Consider the following 21,082-nt stretch of genomic DNA (forward strand, 5'->3'; position numbering starts at 1 on the left):
ATGGTTCCCAGGGTGAGTCTGAGGAACGGCTCTTGGCAGGACAATGCTTGTAGCTTGGATATACGACGAGCTGAACAGACTACCAGCTGGAAGGCTGTCTTCAATGTTAATAGTTGGAGAGACAGGCCGTGGAGAGGTCTGAAGGAGGTTCCTGCTAGGAAATCTAGGACTAGGTTGAGGTTCCAAAGAGGCACCGGCCACTTTAGGGGTGGTCGGATGTGCTTGACTCCTTTCAGGAAGCAGGAGACATCCGGGTGAGAGGCTATGCTGCCGCCCTCGCTCTTGGTTCCGTAGCATGACAACGAAGCCACCTGTACCTTGATGGAGTTGAGGAACAATCCCTTCTGTAGACCGTTCTGCAGGAATTCCAAAATCGCAGGAATTTTGACTAAGCGTGGTATGGATGTCATGGTCCTCACACCAGGCTTCGAATACTCTCCAAATCCTTATGTATGTTAGGCATGTGGAGAACTTTTGTGCTCGGAGTAGGGTGTCAATTACTGCCCCTGAGTATCCGCTCCTCCTTAGGCGAGTCCTCTCAATGGCCAGACCGTAAGAGAGAATCGAGCTGGATCCTTGTGGAGGATCGGTCCCCGTTGGAGCAGGTCTCTGTGTGGAGGGTAGCGGCAGGGGGTTCCCTGTCAGAAGTCTTCGCATGTCTGCGTACCACGGTCTTCTTGGCCAGTCCGGGGCCACTAGAAGTACTGGTCCCCTGTGGTGTTCTATCTTGTGGATGATCGCGCCAAATAGGGGCCACGGTGGGAAGGCGTATAACAAGTCTCCTGTGGCCAGATCTGTACCAGGGTATTGATTCCCTGGGACTTGGGTTCCCGCCTGCGGCTGAAGAAACTGGGTACTTGGGCGTTGGACCGGTTTGCCAGGAGGTCCATGGTTGATGTTCCCCAACGGTTTACTATCAATTGGAATGCTGTGGTCGACAGCTTCCATTCTCCTGGATCTAGACTTTCTCTGCTGAGGTAGTCCGCCGCGAGGTTGTCTTTCCCGGCAATGTGGACGGCCGAGATCTCTTGAAGAGTCACTTCCGCCCATGACATTAGGAGGTCTATTTCCAGAGATACTTGTTGGCTTCTGGTTCCTCCCTGACGATTGATGTAGGCCACTGTTGTGGCGTTGTCAGACGTTATTCTGACCGCTTTGTCTCGGAGTCTGTGAACGAACCTTAGGCAGGCTAGTCTGACTGCCTGGGCTTCTATGCGATTGATGTTCCATCCTGACTCTTCTTCGTTCCATTGCCCTTGGGCGGTTAGCTCCTGGCAGTATGCTCCCCATTCTCGTAGGTGGGCATCCTTGGTGAGTAGGATCCAGGTTGGTGAGGATAGTCTCGTTCCCTGGCTCAGATGGGCTTCTTGTGGCCACCATCGTAGTTGGGCCTGAACTCTGTCCGGGAGCTGAAGCTGTACGGTGTAGTTCTGGGACAGTGGATTCCATTGTGATAGTAGTGAGCGCTGTAGGGATCTCATGTGAGCTCCTGCCCATGGGACTACTTCCAGTGTGGATGCCATGAGGCCAAGAACTTGTAGGTAATCCCATGCTGTGGGGCGAAGTTCGTTCAACAGGGTTCGTAACTGAGTCATCAGTTTTGATCTCCTTGTCTGTGTCAGGATGACCTTGTCTTGTTTGATGTCGAACAGGACTCCCAAGTATTCTAGAGATTGGGAGGGCTGCAGGCAGCTCTTGTTTGTATTGACCACCCACCCGAGGCTCTCCAATAGAGTTTTGACTCTGTTGGTTGCCTGGTGGCTTTCCTCTGGGGATTTCGCTCTGATCAGCCAATCGTCTAGATAAGGGTGCACGCGGATTCCTTCCTTCCTCAGTGTTGCTGCCACCACCACTATGATCTTGGTGAACGTCCGGGGTGCAGTGGCTAACCCGAAAGGTAGTGCCCGAAACTGGTAGTGACAGTCCAGGATCGAGAAGCATAGAAAATGCTGATGCTCTTGATGGATCAGAATGTGTAAGTAGGCTTCCGACAGATCCAGGGAGGTAAGAAACTCTCCCGGTTGTATCGCCCTTATTACAGAGCGTAGGGTTTCCATGCGGAAGCGAGGAATCTTCAGGTGACGGTTGACCACCTTGAAGTCCAGGATAGGTCTGAACATTCCTTTTTTCTTGGGGACAATAAAATAGATGGAATAATGGCCAGTATTTATTTGTTGTGGAGGCACCGGTGTTATAGCCTCTAGGGCTAGTAATCTGGTCAGTGTAGCTTCCACTACCATCCTTTTGGAAGGGTCCTGGCAGGGAGATTCCACAAACTTATCCGGAGGGAGGTGGTGGAAATCCAGGTAATATCCCTCTCGAATGATGGATAAGACCCATTTGTCTGAAGTTATCCCGACCCATCTTTGGTAGAATAGGGCAAGTCTGCCCCCTATGGCTTCTTCCTTTGGATGGGTCAGCTGATTTTCATTGTGAGGTGCGGCTGGGGCCAGGGCTCTAGCTGGCTCCCCTTTTATTGTGCTTGTTCCGAAAGGACTGGCTCCGGCCTGTGGGGCGGGCCGCTTGATATGAACATCTATATGGGTTGAAGCGTTGTGATCCTCTGCCCCTGGAGGTCCGGGGAAGGATCGCTGGTTTCTCTTATTCCTGTCCTCCGGTAGCAGCAACAGTGGGGACTCGCCCCATTTGTTGGCTAGTTTCTCTAGTTCGCTTCTGAACAGGAGTGTTCCCTTGAAAGGCATTCTTGTGAGTCTCGTTTTGGAGGATGCGTCGGCTGACCAGTTTCGGAGCCAGACTTGTCTTCTGGCTGCCACGGCGGATGAGACTCCTCTAGCTGCTGTGCGTACCAGATCCGAAGCGGCGTCCGCGAGGAATGATACAGCTGGTTCCAGGGCCTCCCCTGGAGTGTTGTTCCTGGTCTGTGCTAAGCAGGCGCGTGTCACCACGGCAAAGCAGGCCGCGATCTGTAAAGACATAGCGACGACGTCAAAGGACTGTTTGAGGATAGATTCCAGACGTCTGTCTTGAGCATCCTTGAGTGCTGCTTCTCCCTCCACTGGGATAGTAGTGCACTTCGAGATCGCGCAGACCATGGCATCCACTTTCGGACATCCCAGGAGATCTTTGGCGGCAGGGTCCAGAGGGTACATGGCTGCCAGAGCCCAGCCCTCTTTGAATGTAGTTTCTGGGGCATCGCATTCCAGGTCAATTAGTTGCTGGACAGCTTGTAATAGTGGGAAATGGCGGGAGGTCTGACGAAGCCCCTCTAATAGTGGGTTCGTCTTAGGTTCCCCCGAGGCACTTGTGCCCGGGGTGGCAAGCTCTTTTAAGGTGTGTGTGACCAGGTCTGGGAGCTCGTCCTTGGTGAAGAAGCGTTTCATGGTTCGATGGGGTTGTCCCCGGAGGGAGTTCCCCTTTCTCCTCATCTGAGATGTCCGTGTCCCTGAAGGTGGGGGTTCTGGGTGGTGGGATCACTTCCCTGGGCATAGAGGTTCCCCGCATGTTGAGGTCCTCTGGTGGAGCCTGTTGCCGCATTATAGGAGGCCCCGGTTGCATGTGGATGAAAGTATGCAGACCTTTGAAGAATTCCACCCAAGAGATAGAAGCTAAGTCTAGACTAGGGAGTGCCGTATCCCTGTGGAGTCCCGTTTGAGGGGGGGGGGGGTCCCCCGCTGTGTAATGCTAGGTCCGGCGTACTGCTCGAGAGCCTAGGGTCCGGTACCGGCTGGGGAGGGCCATGAGTTGGGTCCCCTAGGGCCTCTTCGCACTGTATACAAAGGGCCATGGCCTCCTCATGCTGTGCAGCTCTAATGAGGCATCGGGCAAAGGCCCTGAGCTTTGAGTTTATTTTCAGGTGGTGCCATGGCTTGTGCTCGTACAATACAGTTGTGCGCTCCGCTATGCCTCGAAGTTGTGCGCGTAGGTTTGGTGCGCGCGTTGTTGTGCGCACAGGTCGAAATTATGCGCCCGGCACAGTAAGCGCATGGCTATGCCCTTCGCTTGTGCACCCGGTACTTGTGTGCACAGATCGAGATGGCGAACAGGGCCAAAATGGTGACGGCGACCATGTGGACAATATGGCGACCACCTCAGAGGGTCTCCACGTGGGAGGAGCCTCGGATCTGACCGGGGTCTAGCCCTGCTAGGGCACATCAACCCGGTGACACTGGTCCCGGCTGGCGACCTGTGCGTCTCCTCGAGCTTCGGAGACCGGAGACTTTTAAATAGATTTCTACCTTGTCTCGGCGCTTCCCGGTTTTGTTCCGGGCGGTCTCCGGCTGCGGGGGGAAGAGGGAAAATACCTTCACCGCCGTGCTCGAGGTTGCACTCGCTGTCTCAGCCTCACCTGATGTCGGGGGCTAGGTCCCTGCCAAGGGTCGGCCCCCAGACAGAAGCTTACCTCCGAGGGATTGTGGAAATCACCTCGGGAAATCTCAACTGGGGAGAGACCCAACGGGTGTCACTGCAGAAGAGCGGGGCTCATCTGTAGAGATAAGATTTCTTCTTAATTTGGTTTTCTTTGGTAAGATTACTTAACGCTGTGCTAGCGTGCATAGAGTCCCTAACTGCTATGGAGACGGAAAATACTGAAGAGCTGCACTTCCTGCAGGGGTATAAGTACTAGGGGCTAACATCAGATTGAAATCTGATCCGTCTCCAACTGCTATCAGGAGTACACTATACCCACTGGTCCTGAGTCCATCTGCTACACGCTAGGAAAAGTACTGCTGACTAGAAACTAAGTCTTGCAGCTTTTCCTTAAGGTCAAATAATCACAGATGGATCTCATTTCCTTCAAAAGCGAACTCCGTTAATGTTGGACCTACAACAGCAAAAAGCCCCCCCATTTTTTTTTTGTGTATGAAGGTATTTAATTACGAGTTTCCTAGTGCTTGGGTATAGTGCCAGCTACAGGGCTCCATGTACTGTGGCCTTGCCAGCACTGCAGACCACACTAAGGTGTCTCCGCCACTTGCTGGCCTCTCAACACTACTACCGCCCCTGGCAAATCAGGATGGAGGCAGCGGTGGTTGTTGCGTGGTTTGGGCTCTTCCTTTAGGCAGCCTGGTCACCGAAAAGTGGGCCACCTCCCCAAAATCATTCACTTCACGCAGGCCACTGATTGGCTTTCGGACGCTAAAGACATTTTGTTTAAAGAAGTGTAAATGCAATTTTTTTTTTCTGAATAGGGTAACGCCGCCTTACTTTTCATTGTCATGCAACTGTTCCAAATCAGTGGGGAGGGGAGGGGCATGGAATGCTTTGTACCTAATTCCATTTCCTGCATTTTTATGTAGATTATTTTGGAATACAGATTCAAGATTTTCCTTTTCTCAGGTTTACCCAAGTGGTCCCTCTCTTCAATTAAACTCCATTGCCTTCAAACTATAAATCTTATCGCTGCCCCTCTCCTCAAACATTTGTCTACCTTGTTTGTGGGTCTTGACTTAACTGTCCACTGACCAGGGACCTTCTGTTACATGTATCTGTATGGTGCTGTGTGCAGTCTGTAGCTCTAAATGAATGTTTAGCAGTAGCCATGGTAGGTCAGAGAAGTAAAAGTGTTCACCTCCTCTCAGGTCAAACACTAAACCCATCGTGCATTTTAATCAACAGAGATAAAAACACTGGCTCCCGAGACATCTGAACACCTGGAGATGGGACCTGTCTGATCCCAATTGCTTGTGTGCTCTAACATCGTCAGATGATTCTTCAATTGGCCTAATAAGAGATGCCACAATCTGCAAAGAATCCAGCTTTTTTTTTTTTTTAGGACCCTTCTGGGTACGGTAACTTTGCGCGGACCCATCCCGAAGGAATTGGTTTTCTGTCTTTAACGTAACCCTAGAATCTTTTATTTGTGCGTGTGGTAATCGTTAACTTTAACTGTAAAATTAGTTGCCTCCTCCCCGTGACTGCCAGTCTTCACTTTGCGTAACAGGGCAGCTCAGGACCCACTCAGCACCTCTCCCACCAGCTCCCATCCCTGCTCATGCCACAATAAGGCACAAAGCCTGGGTAACCACCTAAATTCACTTCGCCCACTTGCTACCGTTCTGATTCCTCTTCGGAGAAGTGGTAAAGCCTGCATGCATGCACCCTATCCCACCTGGTTGCCCTTACCTCCGCTGTTCAGCCGGTCACCTCTACTGAGCTCACACATTCCCGAGGGACCCCGGCACTGGAAGAAAATGGACTGTCTTGGGGTACCTGCAGTTCGTAATGACAAAAGACGTTTGAATTTATTGCAGCAGCCTGCCAAAGTGAGGAATAGTCAGTCCGCGCCTCGTACCATGTTGGTGCTCTCTACCTCAGGGATGCTGGATCCAACTCAACCCGTCATCCCTCCAAGGCTAGCTGTGACTGGGTAATAATTCTGTCACATATGTACAAAGTCTCCAATTTTAGGGCATGAAGCGTGAATTCGGAAATGCAGCATCAGGATTAGGTAGATCCTCAAATCCAGCTTCCTCTGATGATCCCTGAATGTCATCAGTATAAGTCGACGCCTGCCTTCCCCCCAGCATGGCACAGCCACTAACTTCTGCCTGAATGACCTCTTCCTTCCCCTGAGTCTGCCCGTATTTTCACAAGGACAAATGCCAAAAGAAAATGGAGAAATTACTTACCTGATAATTTTGTTTTCCTTAGTGTAGACAGAAAGACTCAGGACCAATGGGTTATGGACTCCCCTGCTAGCAAATGGAGATGGGAGTCAGGTTTCAAAGCCGACGTCACCCTAGATATATAGCCTACAGTGACCTCAGCCATTCAGTATTCTCTTCAAAAGTCATTGTAGACTTACTATTATTAAATTGTATTCAAGTTTTTCAACGATTAAAAACTTGGTTGAGTACAGTTATGGTCACCGGTTTTTAATCAAGCATAACCACTGAATCCCAGCAATATTATAGAAGCTCAGATGCAGGGATAAGGAGATGGCTTACCCGTAATCCTTTTGGGAACGAGATTCAGGAGCAATTCCTTGGCACTGTTCATGGGCAGCTGTGGACGGGATGCTGAATCCATCTGTCTACATTAAGGAAAACAAAATTATCAGGTAAGTAATTTCTCCATTTCCTAGTGTGTAGCCAGATGGATTCAGGACCAATGGGATGTACAAAAGCTACTCCCGGACAGGGCGGGAGGCTGCCAGTGGTCCGGTTAGCACCGCCCTCACAAAGGCTGCGTCTAGGCGATAGAACCTGGAGGTGTGCAAGGAAGACCATGTTGCTGCTTGGCAGATGTCGACAGGAGATAGTAGCTTAGCTTCCGCCCAGGATACTGCCTGGGCCCTAGTGGAATGAGCTTTAACCTGGACGGGTAAAGGCTTCCCTGCCTCTACATAAGCTCCCGTGATCACTTCCTTGATCCAGCAGGCTATGGTAGCTCGCGAAGCTGCTTCGCCTTGTTTCCTTCCACCGTGAAGAACAAACAAGCGGTCCGTCCTGCGCACCGGTTCTGTATGTTCTAGGTAACGTACTGACAGCCTACTGACGTTTAAGTGGCATAAGAGGCAGTAGTCTTCCGAGTTCTTGTTTCTATCTAGGACGGTAAAGAAATGGACTGGTTCAGGTGAAACTCCGAGACCACCTTAGGCAAGAAGAAAGTAAAGATGCAACATTCCTGGAGTGAACCAGAGGAACGGCTCACGACATGACAGCACCTGTAGTTCAGAGATGCATCAAGCCGAGCATATCGCCACCAAGAATACAGTCTTCAGCATTAACAGGCGTAGAGAAAGAGCACACAGCGGCTGAAAGGAAGGCCCTGCCAAAAAGTCCAATACTAGACTGAGGTTCCATAGGGGGACCGGCCACTTTAAGCATGGTCGGAGGTGTTTAACTCTTTTTAGGAAACGGGCCAAGTCTGGATGCAACGACAGGCAGGCTCCGTTCACCTCGCCTCTGAAACAGGAGAGAGCTGCCACCTGGACCTTCAAGGAGTTGAGGAACAGTCCTTTGTAACAATTCCAGAATCATGGGTATCTTGGTCGTCCGAGGGGGCACCCTGCATTCCTCGCACCAGGCCTCAAATACTCTCCAGATCCTCACGTACGCCAGGAAATTCCGTGCATGGAGCAAGGTGGCGATTACAGCCACCGAATATCCATGCTTAGTCAAGTAAGCCCTCTCAAGGGCCAGACCGTAAGACAAAACCAAGTTGGGTCCTCGTGAAGGAATGGACCTTTTTGGAGAAGGTCCCTTTGCAGGGGAAGCACAGGGGGCTTTCCACCAGAAGTCTCCGCATGTCTGCATACCATGGGCGTCTGGGCCAATCAGGGGCCACCAGAAGGACTAACCCTCTGTGGCGGTCTATCTTGCGAATGATCTTGACCAGCAGAGGCCACAGAGGGAAGGGGGGTACAGTAAGATCTCCTCTGGCCAGGTCTGGACAAGGGCTTCGATCCCTTGGGAGCACTGATCTCTTCTGCGACTGAAGAATTGGGGGACCTTCGCATTGTGAGATGAGGCCAGCAGGTCAATGGATGGGAGGCCCCAGCGATCTACTAGGAGCTGGAAGGCTCTGGTTGACAATGTCCATTCCCCTGGATCCAGATTCTCCCTGCTGAGGAAGTCTGCTGTGACGTTGTCTTTTCCCACATGTGGGAGGCCGAAATCCCTTGTAGATTTAGCTCCACCCATTCCATAAAGGGGAATATCTCCAGAGACACTTGGTGGCTTTTGGTTCCTCCCTGGCAGTTAATATAGGCTACCGTTGTTGCATTGTCTGACATTACGTGACTGCTTGTCCCCAGAGCCTGTGGCTGAATTGTAGACACGCTAATCTGACCACTCGGGCTTCCAGGTGGTTTATGCTCCAGTGCGCCTCTTCCTCGGGCCTTCGCCCCTGGGTTGCCAATCCCTGACAGTGGGCTCCCCACCCTCAAAGGCTCGCGTCCATCATGAGGACTAGCCAGTTCGGTGGGGACAGCCTTACACCCTTGCTTAGATGCCCTTCCTGGAGAACGTATTTCCATCGGTAGGTGGAGGTGAATCGAGGAGTCTTGAGATAGTGGGTTCCAATGTGACAGCAGGGAGCGATCAGTGGTCGTTTGTGTGCTCTCGCCCACAGTATTACCTCCAGGGTTGATGCCATCAAGCCAAGGACCTGGAGATAGCTCCACACCCTGGGCGCATTGTGTTTGTCAACCGGCATACTTGGCACATCAGTTTCCTTATCCTCGAGGGAAGGAGGAAGACCTGTCCTGCTTGGTGTCGAACCAGACTCCCAGGTATTCTAAGGACTAGGAGGACTTGAGACTGCTCTTGTCCATGTTCATGACCCAACCGAGTTCCTGAAGCAGGGACCTGACTTTGCTGGTCACCTGGAGGCTCTCTTCCAACGACTTTGCCCGGATCAGCCAGTCGACTAAGTAAGGGTGCACCAGGATTCCTTCTTTCCTCAGTGCTGCCACTATGACCACCATAATTTTGGAGAACGTTCTAGGGGTAGTTGCCAGGCCGAAAGGCAATGCCTGGAACGGATAATGGCAGTCTAATACCGTAAAGCAAAGGAAATGCTGGTGGTCTTGCTGGATTGGGATATGAAGGTAGGTCTCAGAGAGGTCCAGGGATGTTAAGAACTCTCCCAGTTGTATGGCCATTATGACGAAGCGAAGAGTTTCAATGCAGAAGTGGATTACCTGAAGATGATGACTGACACTCTTGAGATCCAGGATGGGGCAAAATGAACCCTTCTTCTTGGGTATGATGAAATAGATGGAATAACGCCCCATATTTTTCTGGGATGTAGATACTGGGGTTATAGCCGTCAAACTGAGCAGCCTTACCAGCGTGGATTTCACTGCCAGATTTTTTTGTGCTGGGAGTAGCAAGGTGATATCATGAACATGTTCCGAGGGATGCTGCGAAATTCTAGAGCATATCCGTCTCATGTGATGTCCAGTACCCATTTGTCTGATGTGATCTTGACCCACCTCTGATAGAAGAGGGATAGTCTGCCCCCTATCTCCTCGTCCCATGGATGGGTCGGCCAGACTTCATTGGGAAGTTCGGGTCGAACAAGAGCCCGAACCAGTTCCTCTTTTTGGTTGTCGGTTCCGAAAGGACTGAGACATTCCCGAGAGCCGAGATGTCTGAAACAGGGAGTTTCTGTAGGGCCAGAAGCGCTGGGAGCCCTGGCCCGACCACTCATGGGCGAGGGGTGCTGTGATCTCTTTTTCTTATCTTCCAGTAGCCGAGGCACTGGAGATTCACCCCAGTTACTGGCTAGCTTTTCCAAATCGCTTCTGAATAGAAGGGATCCCTTAAAGGGCATCTTTGTGAGGTTCGCCTTAGAGGTCGCATCTGCTGACCAATTTTGCAGCCATAGCTGTCTTCTGGCCGCCACCACTGAGGATACTCCTCTGGCCGAGGTACGCACTAGGTTCGAGCTTGCATCCGCTAGGAAGGCGGTGGCGGGTTCCATCGCCTCCCTGGTAAGCACCCCTGAGCTACCTCCCTTTCTCTCTCGAGAGAGAGACAGACAGACATGAATGAGCCACCAGGGTACAACAGGAAGCGATCTGCAGTGTCATTGCTGTCGCGTCAAAGGCTTGCTTAAGGGTGGACTCCAACCACCTGTTGTGTGCATCCTTCTAAGGCAACTTCTCCCTCTACTGGGATAGTTGTCCGCTTCGAGATGGCACAGACCAGGGCATCCACTTTCGTGGAACGTAGGCATTCTTTAGCCGCTGGGTCCAGGACCTCCAAGGCCCAACCTCCTTTAAAACTGGCTTCCTGGGTGTCCCACTACAGGTCGATCAACTCCTGGATGGCTTCCAGCATCAGGAAATAGGAAAAGGATTTCCATAGAGACACCAAGATGGGATTCCTCTTTGGTTCTGACACAGGGTCCGTGCCGGAAACTCCCAGTCTTCAGGGTCTGGGAGACCAGGGCCGGCAATTCATCTCCGTGGAAAAACTGTAGCATGGTCCAGTATGGCTCTAGTCCTGGAGGGATTTCCCTGACTTCCAATGAGTCTGCATCCCCATCGTCGTCCATAATGTCTGGGTCCCTGTCAGGGATATCCCTTGGTGAGGCGAGGCATGTCCCAAGGCATGCTGATAGGGCTAGGAGGATGAGGCCTTCCCAGCTGGGGTTCAGACTGGGCGGGGCAGCAGCTGACTGCGCCTGAACAAGGCTTGAAGGCCCTGAAAGAATTCCAACCAAGAAAAGGTCGCCAGGTCCCATACCTAGCCCAGGAAGAACTGGGGTAGGGGGCACTGAACTGCCCTCTCCTGGGAAGGACGCAGCCCCGGGATTGCTCAGGTCCAGGATACTACCAGATAAGGTTGTGGCTGACCCATCCTCCAAATGGGAGGACCCGGGCTTGGAGAAGTTCTGAGAATTGAGCCCTCCCTGGGCTTCCTCAAGGTGCTAACACAGGAAAGATTCTAGGTCAGACTGTGAAGCCTTAACATGGCAGGCGGCACAAAGAGCGTCTCTTGTGCTTCTTAGGTGCCAGAGCCATAGTTACTGCAGCTTGTGCATTCAGCTGGTTAGTGCCTGAGCTCAGGCCCGCAAAATTCCGCCCAGACACCCGTAAGTAAAAGTGTCCGGTTATGCACGAATGTACGTGTGTGGTTATGCACGCAGGAGTGCACGCGGTTATGCGCACAGGGGTGCTCATGCTTACGTGCACGCCAGGCACACAGGAATACGCACATCTATGCGCACAACAGGGCCGGCCTGCGCAGTGTGTACCAACGGTCAGTGGATGAAAATGGCGCAGCACCAAGATAGTGCCGCCACGGCCTGCCACTGGGAGTGCCCACCGAGTCTGAAGTGGAACCTAGTCCATCGGAGGGCCACTCAACCCGCTCCAAAACCCCCTTCCCTTGCTCCACACGGGATTGGGGATGTTGTCGGTATGGCTCGCTGAGCAGGGAGACCGGAGCCCTTCCGCATCTCTGAATCGGAGGAGTTCTTTACTTCCCTGGGCTCAGTGCTTACTGGCTGAGTACAGAGACAGTCTCCGGCTGAGGGGGGAGAGGGCAAAGACTGTCACCGCCGCGCTCAGCTTCCTGCACCCGTTGCCTTTCAGCTGCTTCGGCAGCAAAGTCCATGCCAGGAACCATCTCCTGGACCAAGGAACACCTCTGAGAGATCTCGGAAATCGCTTCAGGAATTATCAACTGGGGTAGGGACCATTGGGTATCACAGCAGGATAGAAATTTAAAGGTAAATTTTCCTCTTCTATTTATTTATTTATTTAATTCTTTTATATACCGACCTTCATGACGGGTGTCATATCAAATCGGTTTACATGGAACAAGGGGTAAACATTCTTATTAACCATTTAACAGTAAAATAATCAGAGGAGGTAAAAAAAAGTTACATATAACAAGGAGATCAAACTTGGGAATAGAAGAAAGAGAAGGACAGAGGGATAACCATTTGTGATTAAAGGGTTTCGCTATGTAAGTTGTCAGGTAGGCTTGAGATGTAGAGTTCCAAAAGTGAAAAGATTAAGGGAAAGCTTGGCTAAATAGCCAGGTTTTAATAAAGAGTATTGTGTTCCTGACAGGGGAGACACAATCCACATCTGCTAGGAGACAGAGAGATACTGAAAGGCTCAGGTCACTGCAGGGGTATTTCTAGGGTGACGTCAGCTTTGAAACCTTATTCTTTCTCCATCTGCTAGCAGGGGAGCACATAACCCATTGGTCCCGAGTCCATCTAGCTACACATTAGGAAATCTGACCTTAATGCATTACATTTTCTCTCTATCTATCCATACACACAATGATAGAAAGGAGCATCTTGGTGGCTCTTTATGTCCAGAATGGCATAGAGTCCAACAGGATAAAGATCTTGTATGAGACTGAATGCACAATCGAATCTTTATGGCTAGAAATCCCTTGTGCGTTGGGAAAGACTATAGTGATAGGAGTATATTACCGTCCACCTGGCCAAAATGGTGAAACGGACAGTGAAATGCTAAGAGAAATTAGGGAAGCAAACAAACTGATAGTGCAGTAATAACGGGAGATTTCAATTACCCCAATATTGACTGGGTAAATGCATCATCGGTACATGCTAGAGAGAAAGTTCTTGGATGGAATAAATGACAGTTTTATGGAGCAATTTGTTCAGGAACCAAAGGGAGAGGGAGCAATTTTAGATCTAATTCTCAGTGGAGCGCAGGATTTGGTGAGAGAGGTAATGGTGGTGAGGTCGCTTGTCAATAGTGATCATAATCATGATCAAATTTGAATTATTGACTGGAAGGGGGACAGTAAGTAAATCCCCGACTCTAGTGCTAAATTTTCAAAAGGTAAACTGATAAAATGAGAAAAATAGACAAAACTGAAAAGAGCAGCTACAAAGGTAAAAAGTATGCAAGAGGTGTGGTCATTGTTAAAAAATACCATCCTAGAAGCACAGTCCAGATGTATTCCATGCAATAAGAAAGGTGGAAAGAAGGCAAAATGATTACCGGCATGGTTAAAAGGGGAGGTGAAAGAAGCTATTTTAGCCAAAAGATCTTCATTCAAAAATTTGAAGAAGGATCCATCAGAAGAAAACAGGATAAAGCATAAGCATTGGCAAGTTAAATGTAAGACATTGATAAGACAGGCTAAGAGAGAATTTGAAAAGAAGTTGACCATAGAGGCAAAAACTCACAGTAAAAACTTTTTAAAATATATCCAAAGCAGAAAGACTGCAAGAGTTGGTTGGACAGTTAGATGATCAAGGGATTAAAGGGGCACTTAGGGAAGATTAGGCTATCACGGAAAGATTAAATTATTTCTTTGCTTCGGTGTTCACTGAAGAGGATGTTTGGGAGATACCCGTTCCGGAGAAGGTTTTCATGGGTGATGATTCAGATCAACTGAACCAAATCACGGTGAACCTGGAAGATGTGGTAGGCCTGACTTGACAAACTGAAGAGTAGTAAATCACCTGGACCGGATGATATACACCCCAGGGTTCTGTAAGAACTAAAAAATGAAATTTCAGCCCTATTTCAATTAATTTGTAACCTTTCATTAACATCATCCAATGTACCTGAAGATTGAAAGATGGCCAATGTAACCCCGATATTTAAAAAGGGATCCAGGGGTGATCCAGGAAACTATAGATCGGTGAGCCTGACTTCAGTGCCGGGAAAAATCGTGGAAACTGTTATAAAGAATAAAATCACAAAACATATAGAAAACATGGTTTGATGAGATTCAGCCAGCATGGATTTATCCAAGGGAAGTTTTGACTCACAAATCTCCTACATTTTTTTTGAAGGGGTGAATAAACGTGGACAAAGGTGAACCAGTAAATGTGGTATATTTGGATTTTCAGAAGGTGTTCGAGAAAGTCCCGCATGAGAGGCTTCTAAGAAAACTAAAAAGTCATGGGATAGGATTCGATGTCCTTTTGTGGATTGCAAGTTGGTTAAAAGACACGAAACAGAGAGTAGGATTAAATGGTCTGTTTTCACAGTGGAAAAAGGTAAACAGCGGAGTGACTCAGGGTTCTGTACTTGCACCGGTGCTTTTTAATCTACAATATAAATGGGCTCTGACCGACGGCCCACAAATGCGTAGAGCACAGCTCTACTGCGCATGCGCAGGCGAGAGAGCACGTCGGTCAGAGCCGTTCTCTACTGCGGGTGAGAGAGCACGTCGTGCCGACAACAGCTGGAACCCGTCCCTCCGACGCCGGGGAAGGGGGGAGGGAGCTGGGATGGCCGGCTGACACACACAGGGACAGCAGTGAAAAAACTCGCGACATCCCCCTCGGCCGCCGCTGCAGCTCCTGCCACCACCACCGCCTCCAGCCCTTCGCGGTGGGGGGGGGGGGGGGCCGGAGGAGGTCGGACCGACAACAGCCTGAGCCCGTCCCTCCACCACCGGGGAAGGGGGTAGGGAACAGGGACGGACGGACCAGCATGCAAAGAAACAGCAGTACAGGGAGGGAAGTATGGAGAGAGGCAGGTCCCCGTAGCGGCGCCCCTTGCCCTCTGCATCTCACAAGTTCAGCAGGGTACAGCCAGCCCTGTAGAAGAGAACAAGAGGGAGTGGAGGAGGGCTGAGGGAGAGGGAAGGGGTTGTGGATGAGGTGAGAGAGAAGATGAGAGGGGATGGAAGGAAAAGGGAAGAGGATATGAGCGAGTAAGTGGGAAGGGTAAGACGTTCTGGAGACGAGAACAAGAGGGAGTGGAGGAGGGCTGAGGGAGAGGGAAGGGGTTGTGGCTGAGGTGAGAGGGGAAGGAAAGGGAAGATGAGAGGGGATGGAAGGAAAAGGGAAGAGGATATGACCGATTAAGTGGGAAGGGTAAGAAGTTGTGGAGAACAGAGCGGCTCTGACCGATGAAATCTCGCCCGTTTTAAACGGGCTTAACGGCTTATATATTTAGAAATGATCTGGAAAGGGGTACGATGAGCGAGGTGATCAAATTTGCGGATGACACAAAATTATGCAGAGTAATTAATCTCAAGCGGATTGTGATGAATTGCAGGAGCACCTTGTGAGACTGGAAGATTGGGCTTCCAAATGGCAGATAAAATGTAATGTGAACAAGTGCAAGGTGTTGCACATAGGGAAAAATAATCCTTGCTGTAGTTACACGATGTTAGGTTCTGCCTTAGGAGTTACTACCCGGGAAAGAGATCTAGGTGTCATAGTGGATAACACATTGAAATTGTCGGTTCAGTGTGCTGTGGCGATCAAAAAAGCAAACAGAATGTTAGGAATTATTAGGAAGGGAATGGTGAATAAAACGGAAAATGTCATAATGCCTCTGTATCGCTCCATGGTGAGAAAGCACCTGAATACTGTGTACAATTCTGGTCGCCGCATCTCAAAAAGGATATAGCTGCACTGGAGAAAGTGCGGAGAAGAGCGACCAAAATGATAAGGGGCATGGAACAGCTCCCCTATGAGGAAAGACTAAAGAGGTTAGGGCTGTTCAGTTTGGAGAAAAGACGACTGAGGGAGGATATGATAGAAGACTACAAAATCATGAAAGGACTTGAACAAGTTAATGTAAATCAGTTATTTACTCTCTCAGATAAAGAAGGACCAGGGGCATTCCATGAAGTTAGCAAGTAGCTCATTTAAAACAAACTGAAGAAAATTCTTTTTCACTCGGCGCATAGTTAAGCTCTGGAATTCATTGCCAGAGGATGTGGTTACAGCAGTTAGTGTAACTGGGGTTAAAAAAGGTTTGGATAAGTTCCTAGAGGAAAAAATCCATAAACCGCTATTACTGTAATTAATAAGCAACGGTAGCTTGTGATTTACCTGATGTGTGGGTACTTGCCCAGGTACTTATGAACTGGATTGGCCTCTGTTGGAAACAGGATACTGGGCTTGATGGATCTTTGGTCTGACCCAGTATGGCATATTTTATGTTATGTTATTTCACCGAAATCTCTCACTTCCTTTCTGAACTCGCTACCAAAACCCTTATCCACTCTCTCATCACCCTCCTGTGTAGACCAGGGCAACCTGCTCCTTGTGGGTCTCCCACTGAATCTTCACTCACCACTACATTCTTTCCAAAACTCAGCTGCACAATTTATCTTCAGTCGCTACTCATGATTCTCCATCTACTTCAGCACACAATTCAAGCTTCTCCTGCTTGCCTGAAAGTGCCTTCTCTCCACAGTTCCTCATCACCAACCTAACCTCCCCCTCAACCCTCCTTATGAATTTATTTCCTGGGGCAAGCTGCTCTTAACTGTGCCATTCTCCTCCGTTGCGTCTCGACTCTGTGCTTTCTATCATGCCACGCCACGTGCCTGGAATAGGCTTCCTGAATCAGTGTGTGTCATGCTCCTTCTCTGGCCATATCCAAATATGGCCTGCAAACCCCTCTTTCTGAGGCTGCTTTTAAAACATGAACCCAAATTCTTCCTAAGCACAGCCCTGCTGATCTTACCCATGTTTTCTATTTTAAATGCATTTCCCCAAAATCTCAGTAAGAACATAAGAAATTGCCATACTGGGTCAGACCAAGGGTCCATCAAGCCCAGCATCCTGTTTCCAACAGAGGCCAAACCAGGCCACAAGAACCTGGCAATTACCCAAACACCAAGAAGATCCCATGCTACTGATGCAATTAATAGCAGTGGCTATTCCCTATGTAAACTTGATTAATAGCCATTAATGGACTTCTCCTCCAAGGACTTATCCAATCCTTTTTTAAACACAGCTACACTAATTGCACTAACCACATCCTCTGGCAACAAATTCCAGAGCTTTATTGTCTCCGATTAGTCTTAAATATGCTATAGAAATCGGCAGCAGCAGTAGTATTTAGTGTGAAACTGGAACAGCTGCAAAAAAAATTATTGCTGGCACCCAATATCCCACAGGACACAGCAGAATATCCCTCAGAGCTGACTGGAGTGTGAGAAGAGAGGCCACAGGTCGTGTAGCTCAGAAGATATTATGAAAACGAGGTGCACGTATCCCATTATCCATGATCTCTGTGTTACCCCCAGCTCAGTTTTCAAACCCCTCAGGACCCTCTGTCCTCATAGGGACCTGCCCAGTGACTACCAATCAATCAGCTCGACGTTTTGCTTTTCCTGCTCAATCTATTACCATTCCACTGTCTGTCACGAAAGGAGCAACCCAGCACAAGCTTCGCTTTCAAGCAACTGTATATGCAGAACAAAAATTATTTTTATGCCAGAAACTGATCTTATATGACATACAAGATGGGTTTGGGATTTGACAGAGTTGTATATTAACCCCTCCACAACCAACAGCATATATATTTACCATGACTGCTTGTGACTGCTATCCCAACCACAAATGTAACATTTTACAAGTGTATATGACTCAGGTTGCACACTGTGTCTGTACTATCGGGTTCATACACTGTTCCAGAGAAGCAAATCTTCGCTAAACAGAAGAAGGTCATCACATTTTGGAGAGGCTGATTTCAACCAGAAAATAAACAAACTGTTTTCAGGTAATTTCCAGGGCTGCAGCACAGAGCTCACAAGCCCTTCACCGGGTCACCAGTTGGGAGTTTTAGGCCTTCTATTCCACCTCCCTAAAGAGTTCCAGTCGCCAAAACATTGCTTCCAAATATCAGCAGTGGTCAACATCCCCCTCCAGCCCCCTTGTACAAAACGGACGGGAGCCTCAGTTCTGATCGTGACGCTGCTGCGAAACCCACGGAAAAGCAAAATCCCCACCCCCCCCACCCCCATCTGCCAAGGTTGGATACTGCGATTTTCAAAATCGTGGAGTGGTTTCAATAATCCATTTGTCCTTGCTGGAGCGTTTTTGTTTTCAAAAATTGCTAGCTGCCACTGCAAGCCTGAACTCATTTTTTGGAATGAGCCAGCTTTTCTTCATTCCGTTGATTGGTGTATAATTTGGTTTGGACATTTATAGGCTGCGATTCATACAAGTCTTTAAAAAAAAAAAAAAAAAATTGCTTTTCTTCTTTGAACCGTGTGAAACACATGATGCAGGAAGCTTGAAGCCTATAGTCCAGAGGTCCAGTGAAGTTACCCAGGAAGCAGGGTCTCCCATCCAACGTGGGCCATATACTGCTGTCTCGGACTTCCTCCTGCAACCATGCGTCACAGCAGATATGCTGCTGGCAAAAGCATAAACCTTCTTCCGCGGGGACAGGAGGGAACGGTCTCTATTCCTACCCAGGAGGGAGGTACCCCCTCCCATCAAGCAGAATCAGAGAGCCCACTTTCTACTCGCCTCGCCCCCCCCCCCCCCCCCCCCCCATCTCTACAGAACTGGAGTAGCCAATTCTGGTCCTCCAGGGTCACAAACCGGTCCCTGCTATTCATGATACCCACAGGGAATATCCATGAGGTACATTTGCATGCACTGCCTCCACCGTGTGCAAACTCATCACATGCATCTTCATTACGGATATCCTGTTTGTGGCCCTGGAGGACTGGCGTTGCCTATCCCCGCTACGGAACGGATTTCCAAATACAAACTGCAGCTCGACCGCAAAGCACGCTGGGCCTGGAGGCATGGGCTGTACATGCCCGAGGTCACCAAGACGCCAACTGGCCGGCGGGGATCTTCATGTCTGCAGCCTGCCAGCAGAGCATGTTACAAAGCAAGGCTGCCTGCAGAAGATCAGCCGTTAAGATTACCCTAAGGTAAAAGCTTTTTTTTTTTTTTTTTTTTTTACTTCTTTCGGGCTGAGAAGGGAGGGAGTTACCCCCACTCCTCCAGCAGGAAAGTGATCTTGCTCCCTTTATCACCCACCCCCCCACCTCTTCTCAGCCCCGGAGAATGACAGACCTCGTCCCCTATAGCAGAAACTGGGATCGTGCTGGCAAGGCTTTGGCTACATATCCGAGGTCACGGGAGATTATCAGGAGACCCACCGGGCACCTCGGATCTAGAATACCTGGTTAAAAAGAGTTCCCTTACGCTGGATGGGAGCAGGAGGGGGGGAAAAAAAAATAACAGAGCGACGAGCTGCCTTTCAAAGCTAGGTAATAAGTGTTTACTGTTTTTGGACCGGGCGAGAGGGGTGTTAGGTCTTATAAGGGGTTGGGGAGGAGGAGGAGGAGTGTGGATCTTACTGGGAGCACGGGGGCACCACAGATCATAGTTATGGGTCGGGACGATAAGGCGCAAGTGGAGGGAAGGGTTTGTAGATGTCCATATGAATGTACCATGGGAGGGGGGGGGGGGGGGGGGGGAGGGACCCCCCGGCTACCTCCCCCTGCCCCAGCAGAATATTCCTGGAATTGCCTACCAGCCCGCTATGCACAGAATACGCGCTGGAAAATGCGCAGAGCTGCCTCGCCTGCCTCTGCAGAAAAAACAAACAAACAAACAAAAAAAAAATCTTTATGAAAAAATCGGTTACTCTAAACCGGTGAAAAGTGCTTTGGGGGTCCATGGGAGAGGAGCTGCTAATCTTTTATATTCGTTTCTTACCCTCAAAAGAATGAATCCAAACTCAGTCTTAACTTCTCTAGAATTCAGACTTTTGGCCCATGAAATCAGAGGCGGCAATGTTTAAAATCACTGCACTGCTTGCAGCTCCGCCAGGACTTGGCATGGCATTTCCCACTGAAAACCCCGGACCCTCCGGTGCCGTGGGTACTTCCATATCTGCAGAGAAGTCAGTACTGTAGAGCAGTGGCTCTCAACCTTTTCTTTTTGGCCGGGACACACCAGACAGATGGTTCTCACATGCGTGACACACTGAGCACGTGACCATCACGGGGCTAAATGTAAACATACACTCTGCATCCACAGGAATCCCCTCCACCCCCAGCACTGAGTGCAGAGCAGATCTAGGGCATTACCCTGTACAACTCGCCATACAAAAAAGATATTCTGGTTCTGATGACATCTCAGCAAAAGCAAAACAAACTCCCTTTACTACCAGGCACAATAGCCTTCCTTATGAAAAGACAGTAATTTACCACTAATGCATATCCTATTGAGAAAACACAACAAATAAGATTGATTCAAATGCCTACACGCTAGTAAAATACCTCACCTCAGTCACACACCCAGAACTGACCTTCACCAAGTACAGAAAAACCACAAATTATAAATATGGAGACAGAAACTGGAACGGAAAACCAAAAAAGCCACTCTGCATGCAGCACGAACCTGGAGAAATGGAAAGAGAAATATAGCACCTAACAGACTCTCAGGATTTGCAGTAATGCACACAAACTAACCTGCACAAAGTTACACCTGTATTATGGAACACACTCAAACAGTAACAACCCTATCTAAGAAACACAACTATTAAACCAGGCCCTAAACACTAATACATTTCCTATTGGGAAAACAGAATAAGCCAAGCTGCTATAGAGCCCCACACAGAAATAATTGTAAAGCTATACTAAAAATGTTACAAATCAGCTACTGAACAGAATAATATCCAACAATTAAAAACTCATAAAAATTATTAAAACATGTCCAATTATCAATAAAATATTTCAAAACAGCAGACATCGCATAATACCCAATAATTAAAATGGCAATCAATCAAGAAAAATAAATTTAAAAAGCAACCTTTACTTATCCTCTCCAGCAACTCTCCTACTCCTTTCCCTTCCAGGCCAATAGCACTCACCAGAAGCAGCAAGGGCTGCTGAAGCTCTGTCCTCACAGTCCTCTTCCTTAGCACCCACAACCAGTCACT

General features: G+C 49.1%; 1 protein-coding gene across 5 annotated transcripts in view; it reads right to left on the reverse strand.

Annotated features, from left to right (window-relative positions):
* The window catches only part of LOC115083954, a 35,991-nt gene that overhangs the window by 6,723 nt on the left and 8,186 nt on the right, over positions 1-21,082 (reverse strand). For all 5 annotated transcript variants that reach the window (XM_029588127.1, XM_029588126.1, XM_029588122.1 and 2 more), the window contains exon 3: positions 6,085-6,171. In XM_029588127.1, the coding sequence (XP_029443987.1) occupies positions 6,085-6,171 (87 nt within the window). The remainder of the gene's footprint in view (positions 1-6,084; positions 6,172-21,082) is intronic.

Source organism: Rhinatrema bivittatum, chromosome 2 (assembly GCF_901001135.1).
Source record: "Rhinatrema bivittatum chromosome 2, aRhiBiv1.1, whole genome shotgun sequence".
In the NCBI taxonomy this organism is placed as follows: domain Eukaryota; kingdom Metazoa; phylum Chordata; class Amphibia; order Gymnophiona; family Rhinatrematidae; genus Rhinatrema; species Rhinatrema bivittatum.